Source organism: Sphaerodactylus townsendi, linkage group LG02, assembly GCF_021028975.2.
Source record: "Sphaerodactylus townsendi isolate TG3544 linkage group LG02, MPM_Stown_v2.3, whole genome shotgun sequence".
NCBI lineage: Eukaryota > Metazoa > Chordata > Lepidosauria > Squamata > Sphaerodactylidae > Sphaerodactylus > Sphaerodactylus townsendi.
In genome coordinates this window covers 60,685,379-60,705,458 of record NC_059426.1, presented here as the reverse complement: position 1 = coordinate 60,705,458, position 20,080 = coordinate 60,685,379, and the positions used below count along the sequence as shown (strand labels likewise).

Here is a 20,080-nt window from a genome sequence, read left to right as displayed (position 1 = left end):
ATGTTAGTAGGTCTTAGTTGAAAATACTGGATCAGAAGGGGAGGGCAACAACCAGACAGGAAATTAAAGAAACAACTTCCTGCCTCCCAGAGACCGAGGTTCGAAACCACCCACTCCAAGATGGCTTACTACCCCCAGGAGAAGGACCCTTCCCGGTGAGTATCCAATGGTCTGTTCTTTGTAAAGAGCATTGTGTCATGACTGGGAAGAGCCATTCAGAGAAATGTATTCGAGAATTGAAAAAAGGCAAAGTTCCAGGTCCAGATGGCATAACAACAGAATATTATAAATGCTTAGAAGATAATCTAATTTTGCCTTTGCATGAAATGATGAATGAGATAAATCAAGAGAAAGAACTACCGTCAACATGTCACATGCCACATTGATTCATAAAGAAAGTAATGATCCAGAATCACCAGTTATAGGCCTATATCGCTCCTAAATGTGGATTATACAGTATTCACAACAGCTATGGCGACCAGACGAAGAAGGTGCATAAATAAGTTAATTCATAAAGATCAGACAGTAGCTACACACAAAAGATATATGAGAAATAACATACTATTTGTAATCAATGCCATGAAGTTCCTTAAATTGGGGGAAAAAATAAAAAGCAGCGTTTATATTTTTAGTTGTGGAAAAAGCCTTTGATAATGTTTCTTGGACTTTTATGTTAAAGACACTGGAAAGCTGAATAATGCACCTGGTAGTCAACCTAGATTCCCTATGTCTCTCACTTTCAGTGAGGGGAGTAGATTGACATAGCATTGTGTTGAGAGTATTATACGATGCTGCCAGCGTACTTGCAAGCTTCCCTTGTCTACTACACTGCATACGTGTTTAACAGTTAGAAAATGTTGAGAGACAAGGATGTTGCTTGAGCAATACACAGTCTAGGTATGGGTGACAGAATGGTAGTGTAATAGTGCTGGACAGATGCTCACTCAACATACCTCTGTGTGTTGGGGTATGTAGTGGTTAAGAGCAGTGGACTCTCTAATCTGGAGATTCGAGTTTGATTCCCCACTCCTCCACATGAGTGATGCTAGTGAACTGGATTTGTTTCCCTCCTTCTACACATGAAGCCTGCTGGATTACCTTGGGCTAGTCACAGCTCTATCAGAATTCTCTCAGCCCCACCTTCCCACACGATGCCTGTGTGGAGAGAGGAAGGGAAGGAGTTTGTTAGCCACTTTGAGACTCATTGTGGTTGAGAGAAGCAGGGTATAAATTCAAACACTTCATCTTCTACTTGTTCTTGTATCCCAAGTTGAAGGTCTTGAATTCTCTACTTAATGTCTATATCCAGAAATTGAGTTCTTGTAAGGGTTCTGAGCAGAACAGTATTAGACATCTTCCCTAAGATGTTTGTGCTCATGGCTCCCTTTTTGTGCAGAGTCCCCTGTTTGTGTGTTTAGTGACACAAAAGTCCTATGAGATTGTTGACTAATGGGAAGGCAAAGAGATTAAGCCAAGAACACTGTCATTTGAACTCTGGGTGTCCTTGCTGGGCTTTGGAGGGATGGGATTGGCTGTAGTTCTACCGTAGTTGGTTTCCTGTGATTCTCCAGTTCAGTAGGGAAGGGTGGAGCATTTGTGGAAGTTCTGGAGATTGTAATGGGATTTGTGATAACCATTAAACTGAAACTCTGTCCAGGCAAAATTGAGGTGCTGCTTGTGAATAACAAAGCTGCTCAAGGAGTGAGTCAGCCTTTCCTGAAAGGGTTTGCACTCCCCTTGAAGGAAGAAGTTTGAAGCTTGGGTGTACTGCTGGTTCCTTGCCTACAACTAGAAGTCTAGATCTTCTCTGTAGCATATAGTGTCTTTTCAAACTATTTTGTCAACTCCTAGGAGTTTCTAAATGTGTCCTCACTCTGTCATTTGTGCAGGGTTGGACCAGCGTCTCCTAGAAACTAAGACTTGGCTAATTTCCTTTAAATACTGGCTTAAAATCTGCTTTAGAGTGAATTCAAACTCCATAATGTTTCATCTTTAAAATTATCCCCACAGTATCCTGTGGTTTTCCAATACTGAAACCAAAATCAGACACATTGGATTTTCAGTTGACTTTCTTGCACTTTCAAATGAGTCATGCATATTTAGAGCTTTAAAAGAGATTATTAGACCTGGACTATTAAAAATTGTTCCCTGCTCAACCACCTACTTGCTCTTCTGCTACATTAAAACTGTCAACCTCTTATGAAAGAGTGGCTCATTACTTCCATAACTTAAACAGTCCCTCACATCATAGAGCTTTTATGTTGGCTTGATTTAATGTTCTGCCCTCAACAGTACTAACTGGAAAATACCAGAGGATTCCACTGCAGGAAAGAACATGTATATATTCCCCAAGCTCTCTGGACACAATCCATCATATCATTCTGGATTGCCAGTTGCATGCAATAACTTCCTCCTTCCTTTATTTCATTCTAAATATCTCACAAAAAAGGATAGTACTATCCTTTGTTAAATGGTCCATGGGATACTTACCGTGAAACGGTCCATTGGATACTTACTGTGAAACGGTCCATTGGATACTTACCGTGAAATGGTCCAACGGTCCTTCTCCTGGTAGGCTAGGAGGACATCTTGCTTGCTTGGGTTATTCCTCACCCCATTGTCAGGGAGGCAAAAAATAATTTTCTGTCACTTCCTGTCCTGAGGCTCAACAGCCATCTTCCCTCAGTATCCAACTGGCAAAGCAGTGACCGACAAATTCAAATTAACAGGAAGTAACGTAGAACATAGAACACCATAAAAAATTTAGGCTTGGAAACTGAACATGAACTGTATTAGAATCTAACGATGATCAAGGGAGGGCCTACCAAGAGAAGGACCCTTCATGGTAAGTATCCAATTAACCGTTCTCCTGGAGGTAGAGGACATCTTGCTTGGGACCTCCCAGGGCAGTGCCCCAACAAATAGGGTGGGTCATAGTTAGTCATCAATAATGTGCGCTAACACTCTCCTGCCAAAGGCCATCTCTACAGAGAGCAAGGACTGAAGCTTATAATGTCTAATAAAGAACAAGGTGGGCAACCAAGTAACCACCCTGCAAATCTCCTCAACCAGTACATATTTCCTGAGAGCCGTGTTTATGGCAGCTCTGCAGATGGAGTGGGCCGTTATCCCTGGGGAAATCAGCAGGTTGATCGTCTCATGGGCCACTAAGTTGCAAGGTTTAAACAAGGAGCTAATCACTGCCTTGGGTATCTGGCACCCCAATTCAGTGGATTGATATGATTTATTTATTTATTTAGTCATTTATTTAGATTTGATAGACCTCCCACCCCCAAAGGGGGTGTTAATGAAGAGGAGTACTGTTTTGCAAAGTGTCTCTGTACAGGGGATGAACACCTTGAGTAAGCATTGTACATTCAGGTTGTCCCTATGAGACTCCCAAGAGCTCTGATGCACTCCTGGTAGATGTAACTGCCACGAGGAACAACAATTTCATCCTTAGCTAGCCCAGATGCATAGACTGGATTGGTTCAAATGGTGAATGTGTTAGGACCAACAAAGCAGAGTGGAGTTTCCATGAAGGAAACCTGTGGATCGGTGTCAGATGAATCTGGTGTACCCCTTTCAGGAACTAGTGACATGTAGGTGATGAGAGGCCATTAGTCCGTGGAACAATGGCCAAAGTATGGTGAGGTCCGCTACCTGGCGTCATAGGTTTGCACTACAATGGCCGGACTCGAGACCATCTTGCAAGTAATCTAGGATAAAAGCTAGTGACAGTGTCTCTAGTGTGACTAGCTTCCTCCTTTACCGGTGAACAAACACTTTCCTGGAAGAATTGTGAATCCTGGTGGTGGACAGACGACATGAGGCTATCAGCGTCTTGGTCACTTTGTCCGAATAGCCCGTCTTTCTCCTACTGTTCCATTCGAGAACCATTCGATCAAACTGAACCAGACTGGGTCCAAATGCCACAGGTGACCTTGGGACAACCAATCTGGAACCGTCAAAAGTGTTAAGAGTGGTGTCTCCAATAATCTTTGAATCACTGAGAACCATGAGGAAGGCCAGTAGGGCGCCACCAAGATGATCCTTGCTCCCTCTGTCGTGATCGTATCCCAGTGGTGACAAGCACTGGGATACAAACAACAAGCCTAAATCCAGTATCCTTATTAACAAAAATAAATATTTTTAAGTTTGAACCACCTAACAACAACCCTGCAAGACGGCACACTCCCACACAACACAAGAAGGAATGGGTAATCTGTTTTAACTGTCAGGGAGAAGGACACTTCAATATCAGTGTTCCAAGTTACAGAAACCTCATGCTCAGTCCCCTGCCAAAAAGATCCAAACTGTTAAATGGGCAGATTCTGACCCGAAGCCAGTTGCTGAAATTCAGGAAGCCCAACCTTTCAGTTCAGCTAATGTGTTACAAGTCTTGAGGACTCAGGAAGATTTATGGAGCTTGTGACAGTGAATGAGAGTGAATTAAGGCGTCTCAGAGATACAGGGGCTGAGGTGACCCCTGCGTGGGCCCAGCCCATTCTCCTCGTCCAAGAGGGGCTGTCCAGAACACTCTGTGACTCTATATGGGACGCTGCTGCTTCCACCAACTGGAGGCCTGAGCCCGAGTCCAGCGCCTCCCAAGATGAAGTCAGCTTCTCAGCAACTAGGCACCATTTTTTGGAGTGCAGAGCCTGTCTAGAGCCAGAGGCTTGCTTTGACTTCTGGCAGGCTTGTGCACCTGCTTGGATACAGCCGGGAGTCCGCTGATGCCTGCAGGTCCCTTAACTTGGCAGCTCAGGTCCCCTCAGCCGAGGATCTAGCAAAGGCCTCTACATGGGGGAAGAAGGAACGAGCCACCATTTTGGAGCGAAAAATTAGGCGGGAAAAATTGCGGCCTAGCAGCTCGCATATACCAAAAAAACCCCACATCTCCCCTCCCTCACTCTGACTAAACTACACAAGGGAAGGGAACAGAAACAAACAAATGCTGATGAAAGCGACAATGAACAAGACAAAAAACAGAATAAGAACACTTCACACTAGGAGCCTATGTGAATAGCTGCTCTCCCTATTGAGGCAGGAAAAATACTGTGGGAGGATGGCTGCTGAGCCTCAGGACAGGAAGTGACAGACAATTATTTCCTGCCTTGCTGGCAGTGGGGTGGGGAATAACCCAAGCAAGCAAGATGTCCTCCACCTCCAGGAGAATGAACTGTTAAGTGATCATACTCCAGAGATTACTGTTAACAGTTGCTAAGTTCTTTGCAGAAATTGTTAATGCTAGAAAATAGAGTACTGTGAGTTTTTATTTTGATGTTGTTTATTGTGTATTATTTAAATGCCAATAAAGGATGATGACAATGAAGATGTAGTGCCTTTTATTAGCTTCAAGCTGATATGCCACCTATGACTGGCCATTCCTTTAAAAGCTTCTGGCCGTTGTATTCTGTGCTCTGATTACTTCTAGTGTAGATCACTGTAGTGCCTTTGAAAACAGTCTGGAAACTGCAACTCATCCAAAATCCAGCAGCTGAATATTTCCTAGGTGGGATACAAGTTTTGTATCGTCCCCATAATGAAAGATTTCTACTGGTAAAGCATCTGCTTCCAGGCACAATTCAAAATTCTTACCTTTAAATTCCTAGATGTCCTCCCATACTGTCCAGCCCCCAATTAAAATCTGCTTTATAAGGCCTGCTTTCTTTGCCCCATTTTCAGAGGTGTTGTGAATGGCAACCAGAGGCAGGGCTTTTTCAGGAGTGGCACTTCACTTGTGGAACACCCTACCCTTTGATCTTTGCCTAGTCCCTATATTCCTTTCTTTTAGACACCAGGCCAAAACCTTTTGTTGTCCATGCAGGCTTTATTTAGAGATTGATTTTTTAAACATCATTTAAACCTGATGTATTTTTTATACTGGGTTGGGTTTTTTCTTCAGTGTTAAATGTTAATATCTTTTAATGTTTTATTTTTATTCTTTTTGTTTTGCAAGCCACCTTCGGCAGGTCCCTGGAGAGGCAACCTTAAATTTTTGTAAATAAATAGTGTCTCTTCATTTACATTGCCTCTGTTGAATGGTTTAAGACTTAAAGAATGTCGTGTCAGGGGGGTGCCTGGGGTTGGAGAGCCTCAGGAATCTTGGTGTGCCCACAACATGCCTCTGATGCCATGCATCTATTTTCCTTACTTTGTTTAAGGAACAAAAAACACATAGGCAATGAGTATTTTGACATTTTAGTTCACCCAAGGAACTATGCATGATAAGCTGTGAATGTGCAATAGCATGTGGTCACTGATGTTAATGTAATCAAACAATCTTTATAAATTGACATTTTGCTTGGGAAAATTTCCAGCTTACCTCTTTAATGCAAGCATTGAAATCTTTTCATTAGGTTAATTTTACATTTCCCTGCTCCCTAACAATACCAATCCTGATATAAATACAATTTTGCCAGGTTTTGTGCAGCAGCATTTGAAGTACGTCACAGGATGGGATAGTCTGTGCTGTAAAACAGGTTTAATATTTATGGTCTTTTATCTGCTAATTTGATTGTTCTCTTATGCCTTTTTCTTTTGAATATTTATTCTTTATGTTCTCATACTTTTTTTATGTTCCCAATTTTTTTTCTGCTGGTAGATTCTTTTAGATACATATTTACAGTTGTAATATATTTTATCCTTTTAACTGTATCTTTTTTACCTTGTGGCTATTATAAAAATTGATTGATCAGGAACCTCAAATTCTGTGCCATATCTTTCAGGGACTTAGAGTTTAGTTTTTACTATATAGGAAAAAAAGAAAGGAAAAAAGTACATACTTCCCACACATAAAATTACCATATCCATTCCTTATATGATTTCTTGTACAATTTGTCTGATTTCTTAAAATATATGAAAGGATATGTGAATGAATGTATGACAGGATAATGGCTTGGACTGACCAGAGATTTCCATGGAGTGAAGGGATTTCGGTCAGCGGAGTGTGACTTTCCTGCTTCCTCCAGAATACTGCAACCCAAAATATAGTCCCATACTGCTTATGCGTGAAAGAGGACTCCCTGGAGCTATCAAGGGCAAGGTGGGTGGGGGTGGGGGTCAGAGGTCAGCAGCAGGAGGGAGGAATCTGGAATTTAACTCCCTTCCACCTATGAAAATTGTCTGGATTCATACCCGTTTTGAAATGCAGTAGATGATATTTAAAAATTGATATTAATATCAGTTAAGAAACAGATCAGTTTAAATTTAAAATGCCAGCTTATAATTTTGAACAGATATGCACACAAGTAGATGGCTAAGAGTTCTGTACAAGGGACAACAAACTGCATAATTTACACTCAAAGCTGATTTTTAGTGATTTAGAATGATGTTCTACCCAGCACAGTATTGTCTGCTGTAACATTAGCTTTCCAGGGTCTCAGAAACAGCCTCTCCAAACACTTGCTGCTTGAGATCTTTTTAACTGGAGATGCCAGAGATTGAACTTGGAAGCATGTGGTTTGCCACTGAACCAAAGCTCTCCCTAACAGATGATGTCTTATGCTTATCCCAAACCACAAAGGCATAATTATTTCTTACTATGTTGTTATAGCACCCGGTGATCTGGAGATAAAGGACAGCTCAGATTAAATTCTGCATTGAGATTATACAGATTAAGCCTACCAGCAAAAGACAGCCCATAGACATAACTAGGCCATTTAAAAAAATCGCCTGCTTCCTCAGCAATAGAAACATTAGAGTTTTTTTGGAGGGCAGAGAAAATTCTCAGGGGGAAATCGCCCTTTAAGAAGATTAAAATGCCAATAAAATATTAGGAAACATAGGGGGACAATGGGAAAAAAAACTCTTGTGTTAAACCTGTTTTCAATTTAGAGTTAGTGGAGTGGAGTGCTTTTCAAGACATGATCTTACTCAGATTGTATAGGATGAAGTAAATATTTATTTATTTATTCATTCATTCATTCATTCATTCATTCATTCATTCATTCGATTTTTATACCGCCCAATCCCCAAAGGGCTCCGGAGGACAATGCAGGACAATCATCCAACATTAGGTAGTAAGGGCAGGACAAACCCTTGTGCCCAGCAGCAAAGATCACCCAAGTGGAGCAGGGTGGGACCAGGGGGCAAAAAGATATAGTCAGGGTAGTCTCAGGGAAGTTCAAAAAAGTGTGGAGGCAGTGACAATGGCTCTCAGAGTTCAGGTGTGTTAAAAGAAGAGAGACGCGGGGAGGGCAGAGCATAGCTCAAGGGCAAGGTGTGAAGCTAGGGCTATGAAAAACTGAGAGGTGGCTGGCTGAGGAAGAAGTGGGAAGGAGGAGGCCTGTTTCAGCATTATGGTTCTCCTATATAATGCAGTGTAACTCTGATATGGCTGAAATTAACCACACCTTCACCCACCCTGATGTGGGTGAAATTAACCACACCTGTATAATGAAATATTGACTGGACATGAGATTTCAACCCCATGGATTACAGGATTTCATCCTCATGCACTCTAGGAAGGATGTTCCCTTGTCCCCAGAGCGCACTATACATACATTACAGTTTCTCCTCAAAAATTTGGGTTTTTTTGTTTAAAAAATCCCCATAGTTTTTACATTTCTGGAAATAATTTCCTCTCTTAGTTGGGTAGAAGGGCTAATGATTATTGAAATTGTAAATTGGAAAATTAGTTATTGAAACTGCTGTAATTACAGTGATTCAGTATTTATGTAACTTGCCAACTGAACTCAACATGAATGCAGACAACTTGTGTCTCTTAACCCCCCTTCCCCAAACATGTACCACATGGGGAAAAAAGGGAATGCTGCCACATTTTAAATGTTAGCACTGTAATACAGATGGCTGTAGCTAATATAATATTCTGTGGTTGCCCATACTGATGAATAATTCTTGAATTTATGCTGTATTTTTCTCTGTTACTTTTTGGCATTTCCAGTTGGCATTTCCAGTTCCAGAAATTCTTAATCTAAATAACTCCTCCTTCCCCAGAGTGCATTGTCATTTGTTTTTAAGAGGTATTCTGCCTATATTTTGCAGGATAAACAAGTCTCCTTGCTTTGAATTTTTAATTTAAAAAGTAGTACATTTCAGACCTGGAAGTTTTAACATCTCTAATACAATGTGTTTTTCCTTGTATTAATATAACATTTTGCTTTTGTTGTAAAGTGCCCAACTAATAAGTGTACTGATTGCTGACATATCTGTCATTCTTACAAACTGGGAGGGGGAACTTTTATTGCTCCTTTGAACATCTCTGACTGCACCATCAAGTCTTCCAGTACTTTGGTTAATGCTGTATGTTAGTTGGTTTTTCCAAAAATAGAGTTGTACTGAATGTGCGCTAGCTAAGATGAGGGTGCCTTTTGTGATGATGCTTTTCCGTTTTTTGTTCAGAGTGCAGGCTCTGAAAGTCAGTGGCCTAGAAAGCAATCCTTGAATGTTGTGCATATGGTCAGTAACCCTTTGGCTTATAGTTCATTCTGACAGTTGTTTGTTCTAGGGCAAAAATGTGCAAGCTGGTTGCCTAAAGAAAATATGACTATTTTAGCAGAATGCATGTGGATTTTTTTCCTTTGTAATGATCAGACTGTACATTCCCAAAAGGTGAAATCTTGTAACAGGAGATCCCTACTTGAACCTTGACTACCCTCTGTATCATTTATATTGTCTTGCTGTGTTTTCCTACATGGGGATGAGTATTTATGAAGTGATCTTTTAGGAAATTTCCCCTAAATCATATACAACAGCGTAGATTTATAATGCTTAACCATATAAATTGTTAAAAGCGACACTGGAATCTATGTTTTGACAGCATTTTCTAGTTGAAGCACTTTTGAAGCAAAACTATTCTGCTTAGTCCAGGAGTAAAACCGGTAGGGGGAAATGGTGGCATTCTGGGGTGGGTGGGGGGTGGCTTGTGCCTAGAATTATTATTATTGTTATTATAAGCATGCTGGAGTCTTTATTCAAGCCCATTTTATTTAACCATAGTACCTGGAGTTATTTTACCTTACGGAGTTATCTGTATTCTCCCTCTAGTGTTGAGTTTAATTGCTGTAGTATATAGTGCTCAGTTCCTTCTTAAAGAAAGAACTGACAGAGAGCAATGCAGCTACTGTCCAGAAATCCTGATTTTCTTCTGCTTGAAAAGTTGAATCAAGTTGCCTGTACATTCTGCTGTCATTAAGATTTTATATAGATAGATAGATAGATTTTTGCCTGGAGAAAATGGTGTTCTGTAATGGTAAATGTCAGCAAGCTTATCATTCTTTTTTGAAAGTGTATTCCAATTACAAATGATGAAACAGGTTAAATGTTCCAGAGTCAGCCTGGTATATCTCATGGTATGTATGACTGCATATAAGCACATCCTTTTCCAAGTCTTAGAGCAGATGCCAGAGGGTCACTTGGGCTGTCAGGGAAGGTAATTTTAGCAACTGTACTTTCTGGGACTAGCTCAGATAAATATCATTTCTTAGTGTTTGTTGCTAATATTGATTTCTTGTGTACTGCAAACATGCTGATAACTTCAGGTGGATGGTTGAAAAGCTCTTGATTACAGAGGAAAACACATAATTAGTTTATCTTTCCTTTTTCCCCAGAGGTGGCTAGATCCAAATAAGCCTATCAGAAAACAGCTGAAGAGTAAGCAAATATTTTGTTTTATTTTTAATTTTAAAAATTCTAACTTATAAAATCTAATTTATAAAAATAATCTCAACTGATGGCTTTATTTAATTTTAGGAGGATCTCCTCACAGTTTAAACTTCAGAGTCAAGTTTTTTTCAAAGTATTAGCACAGAATTCCTAATAAAGCTGCAAAGGAAAAGAATACACACGGTATCAGGCCTCTCTCAAGATTTTTACAAATAATCTGTGCTTGGCAGTAAAATAATGTTCTGTTACATAGGTTACAGCTGTAGGTATACAAGATATGTGCACTAGAATGAATCTGAAAATGCGGGAGATTTCTTATGTCCATAAAAGATGAGAGGCCTAGATTTGATTTAACAGAAGGGCATAAACTTTTGAATTATATCACTTTTACAATTTTATGTTGACTGCCATGATATTCTCATCTATCCACCATTCTCTCTCCAAATGTTGGTAGTGTATCTTTTGGAGAAGATTATTTTGTAAAATGGCAAGTAAATTATTTCGAAATAATTAACACTGTTATCAAAAAGTCTACATGGATTTTCTTCCTAAATGTTTTACTGATTAAAAATTATGTTCTTGCACTCAAAAATTATGTTCTTGCACTTGTCTAATATACAGTAAGACATGATCACGAAGGCTTGTTTTTATGAAATTCTTCCTTTACTCTTGCTACTGTTGAGATCATAACACTATTTTGCTAAAGTTCCTTTAATCTTAATTGATTGCTCATGTTGTTGAATGAAGAAGTAGGTTGCAATATATGTTGTAAGTGAAAGGGGGGGAGCTAGTTAAAATCCATTTGTATTTTATCATTCACAGTGTTGCATTTACTTTTTCTTTTCCTGTCCATGCCAGCAAAATCTTTCCCAATCTGTGCCATTTTTTCATCGTATGTTACAATCTGCACTGAATGGTTCTCAAATAAGTCTGTATAAATTGAATGCTATTTTTAAAAAATCAAACTTTTCCTTATGGGATGTTTTTAGAATTGGCCAGAGAACCAATTCATGTTACCAGAATGATGTTGAACCTCTATCTAGCTAGACTTCAAACCAGTGAAATGATATCTAGGAAAAGCCGTATGAGCACAAATACATGTCATGTGGAAGCTACTGTCATAGTAAAATATGACTTGATCACTTGGTTTCTTACTTAAAGTTGTAAAGTGAGGATACCTGTTTGTATGCTACTTCTTTTCATGAAGAGTTCTAACTGTCTTCTGTTAATTTACAAGGGCATGTAGGCTAACAGGTTGGAACAGTACTTTAAATATAATTATAATTTGTAATGCTCTCACTGTCCATTGCTACCCAAAGAATAATTGTGTATGTGAAAGAACAGTATTATGAAGAGAAATTAATTTACTTAAGTAACAATCACCTGCAAAATTAGCTTTTTAGTACACCAACACTGCATATTATGCATGAACCTGAAATCCCCAGTAAACAAAAAAAACTGATTTTATACACGTTTACTCTAAAACAGTGGTGGCGAACCTATGGCACGGGTGCCAGAGGTGGCACTCAGAGTCCTCTCTGTGGGCACGCTCAAACAGAGTGCCCCCCCCCCACACACATCTAGGCTGACCTGGGGCACTGGGCTCGATTATTAGCATTAAACCTAAACTTAGTTTTGGGGAAGCAGTGTAGGTAACCCTGTTAAGTGCTGTTAAACCCCACTGATTTTCATGCAAAGAACTAAAGCGCAATCCTTTACCTGGGAGTAAGCTCGGTTGCTGGCAATGGGGCTTGCTTCTGAGTAAACCCTCCTAGGGTCGTGATTTACCCGTTGGAAGAGTTGCACGGTTGCTTCAAAGCAAAGCCACCAACTACCACCAAGCTTACTCCTGAGTAACGCATGCCTCAGAGCCAACCGTTTTTTCTAAACTAAAACCTCAGTATTCAGGTTAAATTGCCGTGTTGGCACTTTGCAATAAATAAATGGGTTTTGGGTTGCAGTTTGGGTACTCGGTCTCGAAAAGGTTCTCCATTACTGCTCTAAAACTTAGCATTTTGTGCAAGTAAGTTCAGTTTTAATAACTGAGACTTCTACATCAGTTTCATTGATTGTATCAATGCTGATTTGCTGAGTTTCATTTGTGTCACACAGAGTCTAATGGAATCCTTGAATATTGTCATTGCGGTGGTGGTGATGATTACTTTATTTCTCAGGTGCAATTGTAAGTAGAGACCATTTTTTTACATATAGTTAACAGCTCAGTCCAGACTGTTAGGTGGGCAGGGACGGCACCACTTTGCCACTGCTGCACCAACCAAAGGCCTTTCTCGCAGCCCAGGAAGCCCAAAAAAGTTTTTTTTAAAGACTCACCTGAAACTTACCCATAGGGGAGAATAGAGATACTCCATGAAAATTGTGGCAAATCTCTGCTGATTATTCCACTGGTACACAGGAAGGCAACCGGGCTCTGGAGGTCATCCTCTGGAATGCCATCCTCTGGAATGCCCCCACCTTGCTGATGCAGCTGAGGTTGGCATGGGAGAGCTGACGCAAGGCCAGGTACTATGGCCAGCCATTGCAGGGTACCACAGTGGCTGGCACCAGCTGATTTGCCCCTCTGCCAGGGTAAGTTCCATAGGGAGGGCATTTCTATCGGCATAAACCTGCACTGCCTCCAGAGAGGGATTCACCCCCCTCCCCAAATTATTTTTTAAATTAGAACAATCAACATTTTGAAACAAGAAAGATGTTACCAACTTACAGAGGTGTAGCTCGGGAAAATGGAGCCCGGTGCAAAATCTGAGTTTTGCGCGCCCCCCTCCTCCCATGGGCGGCCACCCTCCCCCAATACGACAAAAGAAGCAAGAACTGAGAGTCTCTGCTAACATTTAATACTAGCAACAATCCACTTTGGATGAGCTAAGAGAAAATGAAACTGTTTATTTTTCCCCAGCAACACAAAGCACACATGAAATTCAACCCCCCACCCCCTCCTTGAAACTCCCAATCTTTCTTAGGAAAGAAATGTTTCCTTTTATTAGTCCTAATTCTTCCCCTCAGCATTTTCAATGGATGCCTCCTGGTTCTAGTATTCTGAGAATAATAATGGAGACTCTTCATAAGCTCAGAAGCTTTCACTGAACTGGGTCAGGCATCATAAAAACAAGAAGCAAGAACTGAGAGTCTCTGCTAACATTTAATACTAGCAACAATCCACAGTCCCCCTCCCCCCCCAACTATTCAACCAGCATCTTCCAGAATTCCACAACAGACAACAGAAAGGAGAAGGGGAATTCATTTTCTCTTAGCTCACTGCTATGGGTCACATGGGGGGGTGCAAATCCCCCCGCCCAATCTAAAGGAGAGGGGAGGAATTGTTCTAAAGGAGAGGGGGACTTGAAGAAAAATGAAACTGTTTCTCCTGAAGGCGGAGGGAATCTGGATGGGTTGTTCTCTTCCTGTTACTAGGAGGCAGGACTTCTCTGAACTTTTTACTTCACTTCCTATAACGGTCACTTCCTTCCATTGACAGTAACGTTCCTGCCTCGTACAGGAGTGCACAACTTCCTTCGGGCTCCGTGCCTTCCTTCAGATTTTTTCCTCAGGAGCCTTAAGTTTTTTGTCTTTCCCTTCCATTCTTCTTGTTTTTTTGTGTGGTTGTTGTGTCTTCTGTGTCTGTTTCCCTCATTTTTTCATTTATCCACCTGCTTAGTGTGTGTTCCCTCAGTGCGGGCCGTTTATTTTTGAAAGCGCACACAACATCTTTTGAGGCAGGTGCCATTTGAGGTGCTAATTTTGGCACGCAAACGGCTGTCATGACTGAAAGGGCTTTTTCCCCTGCCCGTGAGACATTTGCTCGATCCTCTGCGGAGACTACCTGAGCAAGGACAGCAAGGGCTTCCGACCCCCGCCCAGGGGACAACTCGGCAGACCCAGGAGAAGGGACGAGCACTTGCCCAATCCACCTAGGGTTTGTGCGCAGCGCACAGAAGAACGTTACAACAAAAAAGGGAGGTAAAAGTAGCACTAAGCACAAAACCCCTCCCGTGCCCCCTCCACTTCCCGCTCGTAAAAAGAAAGCAATGCTGTGGGTCACATGGGGGTGCAATTCCCCCCCACACCCAATTTAAAGGAGAGGGGCTTTGGATGAGCTAAGAGAAAATGAAACTGTTTATTTTTCCCCAGCAACACAAAGCACACACCCCACCCCCTCCTTGAAACTCCCAATCTTTCTTATGCCCCACTCACCTCGTTGGGGAGATCCTGACGATTGAACAAAGTTCTCTCCCTCTCCTTCCAGCCACCAGTGAGCAGCTGAAGGAAAACCAGAGAGCTGAGAGCCCAGCCCACAAAAAGTCCTGACTCCTGGGCTGGCCCTGGGAATTGGAAGTAAACTCAAGCTGGAGCCTGGCCTCAGTCAGCTTCTTCACGTTCTAAGGTTGCCGTCCCTTCCCCCCCCAGGGGCATTTCCTCCTGCCGTAGGCAGCCTGCAAGTTGTTTCCTAGGCTAGCTGTTGGAGACAGGAGTGAGTCCTCAGGCTCCAAGTCTCTGCAGGGAGGGGAGGGGGAGTTGAGGAGTCAATTGCTCCTTTTGTTTAGGGCTGCTCAGTGCTCTCAGAGTTGATTGCCCTGGTCTGGCTGCCGGGTTGGCTGCTGCTGGCTTCGTTGGGATGCGGAGGAGGCCATGCGCTGAGCGGCAAACTGATGAGGGGGAGGGGCCGGGAGGGATTTTGCACCCCCCCTCGTGGCCCATAGACGTGCGCCCAGTGCGTCGTCCCCCGGTCCCCTGGTGGCTTCGCCACTGCCAACTTAACAGTGTAGGTTAACTATATCTCAATTGTCAAAATAGACCTTCATGAAGAGATTTATCTTGGGATTATTCCCAGGGTCTAGAATGCCTCAAGGCAGCATTTTGTGTAAGAAAACTATAGTGATCTTTGGTAGGTGCAGATGAAGATACTTCTTAAGAGCAGCGGCATAGGGTAAAAAAAAACATGGACTTTATCCTGACTCACTTTAAGCTATTATTCCAGTAGAAATGACATTTGATAACAGTGCCTTGTCAGTTGAAATTATAAAGATTTCTCTAATGTGTCTGAAGGTCATCTGTAGTTCAGTAACTTTTGTATTTGGACTGCTTATAGTTTTGATTTAGGACCCTGTTCTCTGAAACGTTTAACCACTCTAACTGAATAAAAAAATCATAATATTTTGGTTGAGTATAATATACTCAAATACTTAGATCAGACATTCTTAGGGTTAGCTAAACTACTGTGGTTTGTTTGTTATACCATATTTGCAACTACAAAAGGGCACTTCTGTATTCAGAAGCCACCCTGAGCCCTTGAGGGAAAGGGCACCATGCAAATAATATAAGATACTTACATACTAGATCAGGGGTCCCCAAACTTTTAAAACAGAGGGCCAGTTCACTGTCCCTCAGACTGTTGGAGGGCCGGACTAAAAAAAACTATGAACAAATTCCTATGCACAAATGATTGTAAAATGTTTGATTTCACCTTTCAGCCTTTCTGTCATGGTCTATTTTTAGAACAGTGACCAAAGTATGTCAAGTACAGGGTGGGCTCCAAATATTGTTGGGGAGGCTGTGGAATACTTTCCTCTGTAAAAAAAAAAAAAGAAAAAAAGCAGAACTTTCCCAATGAAGCATTCCATCTAACCCAGGATCAGGTATCTTCCTGGGTTCTTTCCTCCCTAGCAGCCAGCTTAGCCGATTCGGCCAGCCTGGCTGAGTGCCAATGGGGAGTGAAGCAGAACAGAGAAGCCTGAGAGCAACAGGCATGGGAGGTAGCTGAGAGGGAAGGGCGAGAGCTTGAGGCGTTGCCACAGCATGTAAGGTTTCCCAACTCCAATGGGTCAGAAAATTCATGGAGATTTGGGGGTGCCATCATGTAACTGCAATCAACAGCCGTTGGGGCCGGTTCCTCCTCTCCCTCGAGCCCCCACTGCACATGAATGGAGCCATCGCCGCCATGCCTGGCGGGCCGGATAAATGCCTTCAGGGGGCCACATTTGGCCCCCGGGCCGTAGTTTGGGGACCCCTGTACTAGATAGAGGGGGAGAAGAATTTTGCAAGTTTCCCCTTCCCACAACAAAACTCTTTAACACTGAGGAGGGAAACTCAGTAGACTACAGCAGAAGGCAGAAATAGGAAAGTGCTTCTCTGCAAGTAGGTCTCATTGAATATAAACCAATAATGCCAAATACTACTGTACTGCATACATAAAAGCATGTGATTTATCTGTATAGTGTAGTGAAAATATTATGGATTCATTAAGCAGTTTTGATTTAAGAGTATGCAGTGGAATTTGAGTTGATAAATAACTAACACACAAACATTTTATAGCCAAAAATTGTATTTACAGGTAAAAACTATTAGCTGCTTTGTTCATTTGCTGTTTGACTTTGAGGCTTGTGGAACTAGCTACTGAACTAGCAAGGATAATATGTCCCCCTCAAGTTAAAACCAATCTTGGAGTATTTTTAGTTTAAAGAGATCCAGGATAAACTGTCTTAGAATAGCCATATCAGATCATCATATATTTATAGGTATGATACCTGAGTACCTAATAGGATTGCCTTGTTCACCACTGACATTTTTCCAATGTGCAGTTTCCTTGCCTAAAATAATTAACAATACCATATATATTAGGTTGGATCCAAAAAATATGCGCAGTCTGGCTTTTCTTCGCTCTCTCATTGCAGCTGTTGGATCCCCAAAACACCACTCCTGAAGATCTCTGTAATGTTCTGTAATGTGGTGCAATAGTTGGATGCTGAAGAAAACTGTTAATTTGCAACACCCCTCTGTACATGGGCAGAAATTCCTTTTACTCATGTAGGGACATCTTGAATCTTTTGGATCTGTAGAGTAAAACAAAAAAAACAAGTATGGTTAATCAGGATAAATTTATTAGGGGCAATAAAAAAAATCCTAGGATACAAATATAATAGAGACGTGTGTAAAATTAACCAAACCATATTGCCAGTTCATTTTTGGATAATATGTTCACTCTGGTAGCAAAATCATAGAAGTCAAAACTTTGAAATATTGCGTCAGAATATTGGTGCTTTAAAGTAAACCACATTATCTGTCTATATGAAAAACACCAGAATTCAGGGAGTTTTATTAAACCTAATGGTCAGGTGGTTCTAGGAAATCAGTAAATATCCAGACATTTATACTGTCAGATTGATCTTGAAATCCAATCCCTTTACTTTTCTTCAGACAAAATAAATTGAGTTGCAGGGAACATGAAAGAATCATGTACACAAATACACATTGGGTATGCATACTGCCCCCACACCCTGTCTGTCTGTCAAATTTGAATAATGTATTTGGTAATGATATTTTTCAGTATCTGTTAGAGATAGACCTGTATCAAAACAAGTTCTCCCTATTCAATACACAAAGTGTGATGAATATATAAAAATCCAGTGAGTTACACTCTATATTTCTATATAAGATGGACCTACTAGTTAAAAACAAGCTCCTTTATCTTCAGTGATCTGTCTTTGGGATGCTGTCATGTGCATTCTTATTTATTGAATTAGACTGATTTGTGAGCTATTCAAAGGATTTTATGGTTATGTTGAATCTTGATAGGTTTTGCATCATTTTGTTATGTATATAGGTAGTATGCAGATGTTTCAATAGTAGCCCACATTGTGGCTTACTCCACTTCAGTGTTTTGAAATAATGGTTTATGATGAAATGCAGAAATTTAAAAAGTGATCTTAATTTTGTTTATCTGTTGTGCTTGTTTACCCTTTCTTTAAGGTACCAATATTTTTTGCAAATTAAGCAAGACATTCTTACTGGAAGGTAAGATTTCTTAGTCATGAAGACCTGTGTACCTTTTGAAGCAGCTACTTATGTTTATATTGCATAATTTAGGATAGAGATGAAGAATGTTTAATAGATGTGTGAAAAAAAGGGTGGGAGGAATTGCAACCTGAAAATGTTCAGAATTCCCACATTTTCTTGAATGCCCATAGCAGTATGAGGGTTTGGGCCGGGGGGCCGGGGGATATGAAAAAAAATGGTGTCATAATAGACTGTGGGGAGTGTTTCTGGTGCTCTGGGAGGGGGTTGTTTTTTATGATAGGAGTATCAAATTTGCAGCATAGCTACAGGTAACTCTTCTTATATGAACCTCCAAGTTTGGTAAAGATTGGATGTGGGTGTCTAATTTTTTGGACCCCCATTTTTCTTCCATTTGGGGGCCCATACAATTGGTTTTAAATTTTAAAGTGCTTGGCACAAATGTGCCAAAGTGGGTTTGTAGCTGCCAATTCGAAAACAATCCTGAAAAAAGCTGAATTTTTTCCAGCTTTTTAAGATTAGAATTTGCTGCCTGCTAATATTTAATCAATAGATCCAGTTAAAGTGACAGCAGTGTGTTCATGGAGGCTAACTTTTCCTACACTCATTTATTGGTGAACTAGGAAATGCACACAATCAGGCATGTAGTACCTGTGGTTGCATTGCAGGATCTTTGTATCTTACATATACAGACTGCATATAATGTTTCTGATACAGTATCAAAAACCGACTGTGTACCCAGTGACTTATATAAGTATACTGAAATCAGCATACCCTATTTTTCCCCTCTGCTCCCAAAGGGAGAGATGAGAGTAGATTCAGTCCTTTCATCCTTCCTAAATAGGAAGCTAGGTATGTCAAAATTGACATTGTCTATCATCTACTGACAACCCGGATCCTTCCAAAGTATATGTTGCTGTGCACCCATGATTGTAGAGTAGCATCTGAATACTGAAACTTGTAATGTAAGGAAATCTTTATATAGTTGTACACTCTTGTACACTTTATATAGTTGTACACTCTTTATATAGTTGTACACTCTTGTTTACTTAATGATTCAACTGCAGATACATGAAAAAAACACCCAGATTGCTGCCATTTAAGGGTTTATTTTTCATCTTTCAATAGATTGCCCTGCCCTTACAATACTGCTGCACTTTTGGCTTCCTATGCTGTTCAGTGTAAGTACTGTTTTTAATAAATTATTGAATATACTTAAATTAGAAAAGTTAATCTTTCTAATTTCCTAACTTTTTGGTATGTCAGCTGTTGAAGTGAAGCAAGCCTTTATTGGCATAGAATATGTATGTCAGCTGTTGCAAAAAATGTGAATAAATTTTAACAGTGTTTTATTGTCTGTATTATATTTATTTATTGTATTGTTTTTTCTGCTGTTTTGTTATTCATTTAGTATTAACAGTTGAAATAGATGTAAAGTATAGAACAATTGTCACATTCAAAATATTCAAAATATATAGTTCTGTTGCTAAAATTTTTGTTGTCAATGAATATAACCCAAGGCATAGATATCAAAATGTGACTAATATAAAAATTGAACTATCTATGTGTGATATTTTTGTTTTTAAACAAAAATCTCCGTTTAAGTTACTATCAGTTTGAATGCACTTATTGTGAATGATATACC

At 40.5% G+C, this 20,080-nt stretch overlaps 1 protein-coding gene across 1 annotated transcript in view; it reads left to right on the top strand.

Annotated features, from left to right (window-relative positions):
* PTPN4 (protein tyrosine phosphatase non-receptor type 4) overlaps positions 1-20,080 on the top strand; it is a 150,197-nt gene that overhangs the window by 65,096 nt on the left and 65,021 nt on the right. Inside the window, exons 4-7 of the mRNA XM_048484509.1 lie at positions 10,575-10,617; positions 10,717-10,762; positions 18,391-18,435; positions 19,564-19,616. Coding sequence (XP_048340466.1) covers positions 10,575-10,617; positions 10,717-10,762; positions 18,391-18,435; positions 19,564-19,616 — 187 coding nt within the window. The remainder of the gene's footprint in view (positions 1-10,574; positions 10,618-10,716; positions 10,763-18,390; positions 18,436-19,563; positions 19,617-20,080) is intronic.